The 12,450-nt window shown below is 42.8% G+C and overlaps 1 protein-coding gene across 2 annotated transcripts in view; it reads left to right on the plus strand.

Annotated features, from left to right (window-relative positions):
• The first annotated feature begins 248 nt into the window (after positions 1 to 248).
• The window catches only part of DET1 (DET1 partner of COP1 E3 ubiquitin ligase), a 79,707-nt gene continuing 67,505 nt past the window's right edge, over positions 249 to 12,450 (plus strand). For both annotated transcript variants that reach the window (XR_003940343.1, XM_030189705.1), the window contains exons 1-2: positions 249 to 349; positions 1,595 to 2,697. Coding sequence is in view for 1 of the 2 variants with exons in the window: in XM_030189705.1 (XP_030045565.1) it covers positions 1,612 to 2,697 (1,086 nt within the window). In the remaining variant the exon portion in view is untranslated. The remainder of the gene's footprint in view (positions 350 to 1,594; positions 2,698 to 12,450) is intronic.

A 12,450-nucleotide genomic window follows, 5' to 3' on the forward strand; every position in this document is an offset into this window, starting at 1 on the left:
TTGAAACTCCCGCTACCCCTCCCCATTCACTCCCGTATCTGTCCTTTATTGTTTATTCTGAAACTTCCCGCGATGACGATCCCGCCCTCCTCGCACTTTCAAATTCATACGTCAGCCCCGCCCCCTTCCTTCTCTGCGTCCCGATCGAACACAACCTCTCCTGCTGCCTCTTGCCTCAGCTCAGAGAGCCGCTTAGGCTTAGGCAGGCTCAGCCGGAAATAGGAAGTGGCGTCAGAAGGGGGCGGGACGAGGTCGAGGGAGGACGTCGCGTCAAAGGTGGCGGCGGGACGCCGGAGATGGAAAACGGTGGCGGGGTCTCTCACGAGTGACCTGGAACGTAATTTGGAAGGTGGGATGGAGGTTGTGGAGTTTGAGAACGAGGGACAGATGCTGGACCGTGGATAGGGGAGGAGAGGGAGATGCATGTTGGTGCCGGGGAGCGTGGAAGAGGCCAGGGGGTCCCCGAGATAGCAAGAGAAACCCCAGGTACTCCGGCTCTCGTGTGCAGAGATCTCACAAGCCCTATAAAAGAAGAAAGAAAAAGCTCTTGGGTGCTTTTGTTGGTGCCTGACCCAGTAACAACAATTTTCCAGGTTTTCCATCCCCTCCCACACTTCCAGGGTTCCTAAAAACACCAAATTCTAAAAGAGTGTTCGAAAATGGCAGATTTTTTCCCCCCTGTTTGCATATTCATAATAGAAAGTTTCTGCAGTTCTGTCTCTGAATATGGCCGAATAAGAAGCCCTAAACGCTCCAAATAATGGTAAAACCAAGACTGCCTTTGCAGGGTCAACTGTAGGATCTTCTCCATGGGCTATCAAAAGAAAGGGTACCACCTCACTCACCCATGCTAGCACCCTCAGCGTTTCCGATTGAATGGTGGTATTTCTTGAAATGTTACAGAGGGAGCACTAAACTGCCGTTGTCTGTGAATGCAACAAAGTGACACCTTTTCACAGCCAGAGAAAAGCCCTTCTTTCATTTATCTTGAAAACATACTCTCTCCATTGATTTTTGCTTCCCTCCTTCCAACACACAGTACCGCCAGCCCCTGGGAAACAAAGCCTGACAAATGAAACTCAGATTTACTGTATGGAAGTTTGCAGTAGTTCTTACAGTTTGAGAGAAACACTGCGCTCCTAGCACTTCTGAAAAGGAAAGAGGATTGATTTCCTTGAAAGTATTTTTCCACAATTTTTTATCAATAATGCATCAACTCAGACATATTAATATGTATTGCAAACACTGAAATTCTACACAAGGAATAAAACACATTTTATCATACTTATTTGAAATTATTTGGAAAAAAAATTAGACAAAATCTCAAATTACACAACACCCAAAAGAAAATTGTACTTGTGAAAAGACTATATATGTATATATATAACCTTGTTGTATATTAGATTCTGTAAACTTTCATTGGTCCCATTGTTTTGGTTAAAGGTATAAAAGTAAAAAAGAAATGGAATGAAATATTGTAGAGCTGCAGCACTTCAGATGTTCATTTACATCCTGAGCAGCATTTTGAGCCATCAACATCATTTTGTTGTTTTATGGTGCTTTTCCTTATACCACAAACTTTCTTACTTTTCAGTTGGAAGATGAAGTGATATGATGGACCACGATGCCCCTACCATTAGACCTCGAAGAATCCAGAATCAGAATGTTATCCACCGTCTCGAACACAGAAGAATCAGCTCTGGTAAACCTGGAACACACTGGCATCAGGTGCGTATATTCCATCAAAACGTGTTCCCCAATTTCACAGTGGTCAATGTGGAGAAACCACCTTGCTTCTTGCGCAAGTTTTCACCAGATGGACGATATTTCATTGCGTTTTCTTCTGACCAGACCTCTTTGGAAATCTATGAGTACCAGGGATGTCAGGCTGCAGAGGACCTCCTACAGGGCTATGAAGGTGAAATATTGGCCAATGGAAATGATGAACGATCTATCAACATACTTGGCCGACTTTTTGAACGCTTTTTTGTCCTGCTTCATATCACCAATGTTGCTTCGAATGGTGAGCACCTCAACCGTGAGTGCAGCTTGTTTACAGATGATTGTCGTTATGTGATTGTAGGCTCAGCTGCTTACCTTCCAGAGGAACCCCACCCTCCTTTCTTTGAAGTGTACCGTAACAGTGAATCAGTGACTCCTAATCCCAGGTCTCCATTGGAAGATTACTCTCTGCACATAATTGATCTTCATACAGGGAGATTGTGTGATTCAAGGACATTCAAATGTGATAAAGTTATTCTCTCTCACAATCAAGGTCTTTATCTTTATAAGAACATTTTGGCCATCCTATCAGTGCAGCAGCAAACCATTCATGTGTTCCAGGTCACGCCTGAGGGGACTTTCATTGATGTACGAACAATAGGCCGGTTCTGCTATGAAGATGACCTTTTGACTTTGTCAGCTGTCTATCCTGAAGTTCAGCGTGAAACTCAGACAGGGATGGCTAATTCATATAAGGAGCCATTTATAAATTCTTTGAAGCATCGACTTCTTGTGTATCTGTGGAGGAGGGCAGAACAGGATGGCAGTGCAATGGCAAAGAGGAGGTTCTTTCAGTATTTTGATCAATTGAGACAACTCCGTATGTGGAAAATGCAACTCCTGGATGAGAACCATCTGTTTATTAAGTATACGAGTGAAGATGTGGTGACGTTACGTGTTACAGATCCTTCACAGGTACTGTTCTTTTGTGAAAGTTCATAAATAGACTAAGCACAGGACTGGTGGCCTCTTAGAATTCAAAAACTCATACTCCTTATGCTGTAATAGAGTATTTGGGCTATTCTCTGCCGCATGCCACAAGTGAAAGATTATAACTTGATAGGGAGTCAATGAATTATCTATATAAATAATTCTCACCTCCAACGTTCTGAACCTCACTGTGTGGCAGGGAAACACTGAAGCCCTGTAGTCTTCTAGGCTGTCATCACCTCTTACTCTCACGCATAGACCCGCCCTCAGCCACGCCCCATCCACACACAATTCACAACCCCAACATTCTAAATGTAAATTTGTAGTTGCAAGATCCCATGAGTGTCTGCCCCGCCCTCACGTCACAACGTGGTGACGTGAAGGGCGGGCCTATGACACTCAGCCAATCGGCAGTTCCACCACCCTCCGACGCCCCCCCAACGCACAACCAGAAACAGCAACCTATGCAGGCCCTCCACCCCCCCCCCCCGACGCAGGGGGAGGAGTGCCGTCCGAACACCTGATCCGCCGGGACCCCGAAGCTGCCGCCCTCCACAAAAAAAGCTACCCACCTGCGCCCTCCCGACGCTGCCCTCCAAATACCTCACGACACTGCCGCAGGAAAACCTTGCTAGCGCCCGTTTCATTGCTCACAGAAACGGGCCTTTTTTACTAGTAATGAATAAAGGTCTTAGTTTTAAACACATTTCTATATTTATTTAGAGAAGAGGATGATTAGTACAGAAAGTTCCAGATGAGGAGCTTTAGTCAGAAACAAAGTATACATGTTGATATCTTATCTTCACTATGTAGGTATCTTATCTAAAAGTGGTAGGGTAAGTAAACCGTACCATTTGATTCATACAGTACTGTGGTCTGAAATTTGGTGCAACTGTGAGGGCCATCCTAGTACATAAGTACATAAGTAATGCCATACTGGGAAAAGACCAAGGGTCCATCGAGCCCAGCATCTTGTCCACGACAGCGGCCAATCCAGGCCAAGGGCACCTGGCAAGCTTCCCAAACGTACAAACATTCTATACATGTTATTCCTGGGATTTTGGATTTTTCAAGTCCGTTTAGTAGCGGTTTATGGACATGTCCTTTAGGAAACCGTCCAACCCCTTTTTAAACTCTGCTAAGCTAATCGCCTTCACCACATTTTCCGGCAATGAATTCCAGAGTTTAATTACACGTTGGGTGAAGAAAAAAGTTTCTCCGATTTGTTTTAAATTTACTACACTGTAGTTTAATCGCATGCCCCCTAGTCCTAGTATTTTTGGAAAGCGTGAACAGACGCTTCACATCCACCTGTTCCACTCCACTCATTATTTTATATACCTCTATCATGTCTCCCCTCAGCCGTCTCTTCTCCAAGCTGAATAGCCCTAGTCTCCTTAGTCTTTCTTCATAGGGAAGTCGTCCCATTTTAGTCGCCCTTCACTGCACCTTTTCCAATTCTACTATATCTTTCTTGAGATGCGGTGACCAGAATTGAAGACAATACTCAAGGTGCGGTCGCACCATGGAGCGATACAACGGCATTATAACATCCTCACACCTGTTTTCCATACCTTTCCTAATAATACCCAACATTCTATTAGCTTTCCTAGCCGCAGCAGCACACTGAGCAGAAGGTTTCAGTGTGTTATCGACGACGACACCCAGATCCCTTTCTTGGTCCGTAACTCCTAACGTGGAACCTTGTTTTGCTCTCTTTTATAAACGGTGATGAAGTGACTAGTCAGCTTTTGACTGTAATTCTGCTTGCAAAGCTGGACCTAAAACAGCAAATGATGTGGAACCCAGAGAACTGGAGAAACAATAATTATCAACTAGTGCAGGAAGTTCAGTATAGATGTTAATCATTCTCCACCTACTACAAGAAGTTTATTCAGATGGAGAAGGGGCAAGGTTAACCAGCATTTAGTGCGAAGAGCAAAAGCAGAACATTGACCATTTTCACAACATGAATAAAAACACTCAGGTTTCATTAAATTTAGTGTTTAGCATTCTAGTAGCTATGTAGACAGAATCCCAGGCAAAGTTGGGTACGGCACACAATGTCCTTTGATCCCAGTGGGTGAGTGATCCAACCAATTCTTGGACTTCACTTATCTCAGGTATGGTGTGGTTGCATGAGCAACCATAAGGCTTGGATTCCTAAAATACAGACAGCAGGTAGTAAAAGGGTCAAAAGGAAAACTTTATTTCTGTACAAAGGGAAAAATAAACAGACTTGTTTCTCCACAGGTTCTGCACTCTCAATAAGGTCTCTAGAATACAATCCTACTACTATTACTACTATTTAGCATTTCTGTAGCGCTACAAGGCGTACGCAGCGCTGCACAAACATAGAAGAAAGACAGTCCCTGCTCAAAGAGCTTACAATCTAATAGACAAAGTAAGCAAATCAAATCGATTAATGTGTACAGGAAGGAGGAGAGGAGGGTATGTGGAGGCGAGTGGTTACGAGTCAAAAGCAATGTTAAAGAGGTGGGCTTTCAGTCTAGATTTAAAGGTGGCCAAGGATGGGGCAAGACGTAGGGGCTCAGGAAGTTTATTCCAGGCGTAGGATGCAGCGAGACAGAAGGCGAGAAGTCTGGAGTTGGCAGTAGTGGAGAAGGGAACAGATAAGAAGGATTTATCCATGGAGCGGAGTGCACGGGAAGGGGTGTAGGGAAGGACGAGTGTGGAGAGATACTGGGGAGCAGCAGAATGAGTACATTTATAGGTTAGTAGAAGAAGTTTGAACAGGATGCGAAAACGGATAGGGAGCCAGTGAAGCGACTTGAGGAAAGGGGTAGTATGAGTAAAGCGACCCTGGCGGAAGATGAGACGGGCAGCAGAGTTTGAACCGATTGGAGAGGGGAGAGGTGACTAAGTGGGAGGCCTAGCAAGAAGCAGATTGCAGTAGTCTAAGCGAGAGGTGACAAGGGTGTGGATGAGGGTTTTGGTAGAGTGCTCGGAAAGAAAGGGGCGGGTTTTACGGATGTTGTAAAGAAAGAAACGACAGGTCATAGTAACATAGTAGATGACGGCAGAAAAAGACCTGCACGGTCCATCCAGTCTGCCCAACAAGATAACTCATATTTGCTGCTTTTTGTGTATACCCTACTTTGATTTGTACCTGTGCTCTTCAGGGCACAGACCGTATAAGTCTGCCCCGCACTACCCCCGCCTCCCAACCACCAGCCCCACCTCCCAACCACCGGTTCTGGCACAGGCACAGACCGTATAAGTCTGCCCAGCTCTATCCTCACCTCCCCACCACCAGCCCTGCCTCCCAACCACCGGCTCTGGCACAGACCGTACAAGTCTGTCCAGCACTATCCCCGCCTCCCAACCACCTGTCCCACTTCCCACCACCGGCTCTGGCACAGACCGTATAAGTTTGCCCAGCCCTATCCCCGCCTCCCAACCACCAGCCCCGCCTCCCGATCTTGACTAAGCTCCTGAGGATCCATTCCTTCGGCACAGGATTCCTTTATGCTTATCCCACGCATGTTTGAATTCTGTTACCGTTTTGGTGATCTGCTGGGATATGAGCAGAGAAGGAGAGAGAAGAGTCAAAGATGACCCAAGGTTTCGAGCTGAGGAGACAAGGAGAATGAGAGAGCCATCAACAGAAATAGAAAACGGGGGGAGTGGGGAGGTGGGTTCATTATGTTCATTACTGCAGCCAGGTACTACAGGTTAGTGATTTCCATGGTAATATTGCTGCAGTAAAATGTATTGCTTTCCTGCAGCTTAGTAACCACTCCTCTAAATGCCTTTATAAAATACGGTCAAATTCTCTTTAAAAAACTAACACCTTGTGCTCTGTCCCCAATAGGTTTCACACTTCACTATACATTGCTTTCCCTCATGAATCAGAGCCACTGTAGCTTGGCCCAGGCAAAGCTCTCACAGGTTAAATAGTCTTTAAACTTAGGTTCCAAGAAATTTCTCCTACCTTACTGGAATCTGTTTTTCACGAAAATTCAGGCATCTCGGGCCACTCCACTTCCCCAGGCCTTCCTTAGATACTACAGCTAACAGCACACGCTGGAAGGATCCTTGGTCACAGGACCTTCCCTTCCAGAGACCTCTTGCTTTGGGACCTTCCTCCTGGAAGCCTCTATAGTTGGGGCCTCACTGGTCCTACACTCTCTGGGCATTTCACCTTCCTTCCCTCTGAGCCCAGCCCTTCTGACCCAGGACCTGTTTTGGCAGTTTATCACCACCTGCTTTCAGGCAGTTAAACTGCTCTCTTGGGCCCTTTTACTAAGCCGTGTTAGCATTTATGTGCACCCAACATGTTCCAAAATGGAGTTACCGAGTAGCTACCGTATAGCTCTTGCGGTAATTTCATTTTTGGCATGCGTCCGATAAATTTGTATTTTTTGCAGTGTGTATTGGATGCGCGCCAAGTGGCATTTGGCGCGCAGGTCATTACCGCCCGGTTACCGTATTTTCGGCAAAAATTTAAAAAAGGTCTTTTTTACAGGTGCACTGAAAAATGATTCTGCCCGCACCCAAAACCCGTGCCTTCACTATCGCAGGACATTTTTCAGCACACCTTAGTAAAAGGACCCCTCAGTGAGGAAGTGCTCATTGTCATACCATCCACTTCCTTACATATGGTAAAAAAAAAAAAGGAAAAAACTTTTAAGATATAAAATCAAATTTAGACATAGGCGCTCATTTTCAAAACAGACATCTCAAAATGGCTACAAACATGTCCATCTGCCAAAAATGTCTAAATCACGATTTTCAAACAGGCAGAATTTGGATGTTTTCAATGGACTCTACACGGGAAGCAAAGAACAACTCATTAAGAAAATACAAACCGCCCAAAACACAGCAGCCAGGCTTATATTTAGTAAAACATGATTCGAAAGCGCCAAACCCCTCCGAGAAAAACTACATTGGCTACCAATCAAAGAACGTATTGCTTTCAAAATCTGCACCCTGGTCCGTAAAATTATCTACAGTGAAGCCCCGGGATATATGATAGACCTCATAGACGTACCAACAAGAAACGCAACCAGATCAACACGAACTTACCTAAATCTCCACTACCCAATCTGCAAAGGTCTCAAATACAAATCTACTTATGGGTCCAATTTCTCTTACATAAGCACACAACTGTTGAACGCACTACCAAAAGCCGTGAAAACAACGTACGACCACCTTTCTGAGCTGAATCTGGTATATGATTGGGATGTAATTATTGCTTTAAAAAGTTATCTATTCAAACTATTGAAATTAAAATAGTTAACCATTTAAACTTTAAGCTCTGGAGTGTGGTAGCCGTGTTAGTCCACTCTTAAGGTTGTTAATAGAAATCAAACAAAATAAAACATGGAAAAGAAAATAAGATGATACCTTTTTTATTGGACATAACTTAATACATTTCTTGATTAGCTTTCGAAGGTTGCCCTTGTTCGTCAGATCGGAAATAAGCAAATGTGCTAGCTGACAGTGTATATAAGTGAAAACATTCAAACATTACTATGACAGTCTGACAGGGTGGGAGGATGGGGGTGGGTCGGAGGTATGCATGGGGACATCAAAGCATATCATTGATATTCTAACAGGATGGGTGTGGATAGGTGAGGGGAGGGTGATCAACAGAGACATACAGCTTTATGGTTTATAATGGGCTAGGAACCCCAGGTCCTTGTTAAGTCCTTTCTGTTGGGTGTTAAAATATTCAATCATTCTGACTTCAAAGGTCTTACATTCTTGTATGGTTTTAAAGTTACCTTTCAGTATTCTCACTGTGAAATCACTGGTACAGTGTCCTGGTTCTGTGAAGTGCTGTCCCACCAGGGTGGGGGCCCTACTGGCTGTATTGTTCATGTGATGTCTATGTAAATTGAATCTTGTCTTAAGCATCTGGCCTGTTTCTCCAATATAGCATCCTTCATTACATTTTTTTACACTGAATGATATATACCACATTATACCACTGCAAGGTGTGTTATCTTACTTGCAAAGTAATGAGATGAAAAACATGCATTTGCATGCTTTGCATCTCATTACTAAGTAACTCGCGGTGACTTAAATATCACTGTAATAAATTTTGTCAGGTTACATTAGGCATGTTAAGGGGCAAATAATGTGAGTTAGAGCCCTAACACAGCTTGATAACCACCCCTCCCATACATTATTTATTGTAGGGCCCATAACTTGTTAACTGAGTTAGCATGTGCTGTTAGTGAATTGTCCCCACACAAATGGACCAAGCAGTAATACCTTATGTACTGTTTAATCACTAAGGATGGAAATTATCAATGTGGCTAGCATTAAGATGGGTTATTTTACTGTTTTAACCCTAGTTATTAGTAACTAGGTTTCATTACATAAAGTGGGACCAGTTCTAAAATAACCCATTTTAACGGTAGCTGACATGGATAACTCCGCCCGTCCCCTTAATATTTTATATTCCTAATATCTAGTTGGTTGTCTTGATCTTCTCCCACCAGCCTTATCTTGGATCTTGTGTGGCTGCACAGTGCTGTCAAGGTAGCCTGAAAAAGAGGTTGAACCAATTTCTTACACAGTGTCCCTGTTCCAAGAAAGAGACTGATTGGGTAGGGCAAATGCTGCTCTTATTGCAGCAGAGCCATGTCAGGCAAACATCTACCGAGGTATCACATCACTATGTACCTGCAGCAAAATAAATGCCTGGTAGTAAATCAAGAAAGCTAGGAAAATTTGTTCCATCTAGTTTGCTAGACATCTTAAGATTTCAAGGCACTAATCTTGCTGTCTTTCTACAAAAAGGAAGAGAACGTTTGATCTAATTGCTTGTAAAAAGTAATCGGGAATAGCACTGGAATCATTTTATTATGGTATTCTGGAACCTTCTGGTGAGGAGGCAGTGAAACTATATGGGGCAAGAGGCGAAACGAGAGAGCAATAATTTAAGGAAGGAGGTATAATGGCATTAGGATAAAGGATAGAATTAAAATGGCAAGGGTACACAGTGTGAAAGACGCACAGAGGAGAGTGGCATGCAAGATAGAATGGCATGATAAACTTCTTTCATTCTGTATATAATTGTGGAATGATGTTATTTAAGACCATGGGTGCTTTAATGATAGTGCCAAAGGAAGCTGAGTTGTCATTGCTGTGGCTTCCATGACTTTAAATTTCCAGACTTTTGTACCATTACTTCAAAGATGAAAAAAAAAAAAAATAAAACTGGCATGGAGCCAAAAGTTTTAGAAAGCAGAGGAGAATTTTTTTTTTCATGTAACCGATTTTTTGACCTTTTTTATTTTCTTTGTATTGAAGTGGGTGAGGGCCCTGTTTACTAAGCTGCGCTGTAGGCACGCTAATGTTTTTAGTGTGCGCTGACACAAGAGACACCCATAGGACTATATAGGTGTCCCTAGCATTAGCGTACTCAATAAAAACGCTAGCATGTCTATAAACTGGGACTTGAGTATTTAATGTTTTTCGCCTTGTAGTCTGTTTTTATATTTTGTCTTAAAGATTTTTGTTCTTTGTTTTTTGCCTATATTTGGATTTTTCTTATTTTTTTGTTCAGTTTTTGTCTCTGTTTTGCTTTTTGTTTTTATCATGTCTGGATTTTTTTGCATTTTTAATTTTTGTCTAATATTTATACCTAATGCACTTTTGCCATTTTAATTTTATTTGAACAGTGCCATTTTGAATCCAGGGCATTTTGTCTCCCTTTCTTCTCTTCCAACTTCTCTCCTGTTCATGCAGTTTGCATCCCTAGGCTGACCCCGAATTAACTACAGGTGTCTAGTGATCTGGCACCTGGGTATTTTCCACCTCTGAATAACTTTAGAAACTATGTTGTTGTTGGCATAATTGCATGTGTGATGTGTGAATTTTAAGTTTATTACTGTTATCACAATTTCTTAGAACACTGGTTTTCTTTGTAAGAAAATTCAATACAGTTTGTCTGCTCTTTCACGGATTGGCACATTTGAAAAGGAAGACTTAAAAAAAAACAAGTTTACAACCAAGTCATTAGCCAGCTCTGTGGTTCATGATGAAGTACCACAGTATAGAGAATCTGGGTTCAGATTATCCAGGATGGATGATTGGAGCCGGCGCACTTAAGCATAGGGAGGGTGAGCAGATGATTACCACTGGTGTGGCCATCAGCTGCTCTGCCTCATAGGGGAGATGTTTCCTGTGGCCCCCAGGCTGTCAAAGGCTCCTTCAGTATGCCATGTAAGGAGCAGGAGAGGGAGAGGGGTTGAACAGACCTCTGAGAGACAATGGGAGAGATGAATCTGCCACCTCCCAAAGCCGCAATTTTGAAATGACCTTTCCATTTTGTTTTCTAAGTATTTTTAAAATTGTCCAGTCTGTCAAGTATTTAAGACTTTTTGCTTAGTAAAATGTATGTTTAATAAGGAAAAAAAAAGGTAATAAATACATAATTGCAACATTTCTTAGACTCTCTAGTTCTCACACTTGCTTTTCTGTCAGCCACATCACCTCTTGGATTACCTGATTCACTGCTTGCCGTCCAGTGCCATAATGCTTTAAAATAACACCGTGCAGAGTGGAAATTATAAGTGTTTATGGAGATGCCGACATTTAAATTCTCTCAACAGTCCTTGTAATCTTGAAACTATGGGGAGCAGAAAGCACTTGAAGTGATTTTCCTGAGGTTAAAATTTCAACACCTCCACACCTGCCTGTACTAGCCCCAGCACAAAATTGGTGTGAGACAACAGCTTAACAGGTGACCTGGGGTAAAGCCCCCAGTTTGTAGGTAAATGTAAGTCTGAAATTGAGTTACTGATGAGCAGTGCCTCATTTTGTAGCCAGGGTAGAAGCAGAGCTCAAAGTGCCTGGCTTTTTGCATTTCAAAACATTTTTTGTAAACAGAAAAACATTAGCAGCTGTTAGGTAAGGCATAACTATTTCTCTTTTGACATAACAGACACAAGGAACAGAAAGAAAACAAGAAAAGTGGATGGAAGCATTGCAGTTATGCTTGTATTTATATAGACTAAAACTCTTATACATTTTTTTACATTCTGCTGACTAAAAATTACAATTTAAAATGCATTCTCTTTGTGTACCAGGTAGATAATTGTGTTCCTTATTGGCCTGTAAGGGTGGTTTTACTGAGCCCCGTGTTGCATCATTTTTCCTCTACCCAGAGCAGTGCCTTTTTTTGGGGGGGGGGGGGGAGGGGGCTTAGTTCTAGCCTTTTGAACAAGTTACTGGTTGCTTTGGCCTAGGTTCTATATATGGTGCCCAAAAAAGGCGCTGTTCTATAAGCCATGCTTAGAGTTACGCACAGGTATCGCGCCTAACTTTAGACACAGCCATTTGCTTCAGCTGTAACATAATGCAAATATGTGCGCCTACATTAAACACGTATCCCAGTTATTCTATAACAAAGCGTGTTAATTTTAGGAACGTCCCCATTCTGTGCCCCTTTTTCAGATCGTATGTAAAATTTAATTACATTTAATTATTGCCAATAATTGCTTGTTAAAAAGCCAATTTTTCTTCAACATGCCAACTTCATTCAACAAATTAGCAAAACATATATTCTACAGAATTGGATTCCTTTCATCCATTCCTGCGCTCCCCCCCCCCCCCCCCCCCCCCCCACCAACTTCTCCCTTTCCCTGAACAATGAAAAAAAATGAGTTTGTGATACATAGCTTAAAAAAGAGAGGGAACAAAAACTAACCCATCTGATCTATCGTGCAGTTTCATCCAAGGGCCTCCCATCACTGTTTA

This window comes from Microcaecilia unicolor, chromosome 1 (assembly GCF_901765095.1).
Source record: "Microcaecilia unicolor chromosome 1, aMicUni1.1, whole genome shotgun sequence".
Taxonomy (NCBI): domain Eukaryota; kingdom Metazoa; phylum Chordata; class Amphibia; order Gymnophiona; family Siphonopidae; genus Microcaecilia; species Microcaecilia unicolor.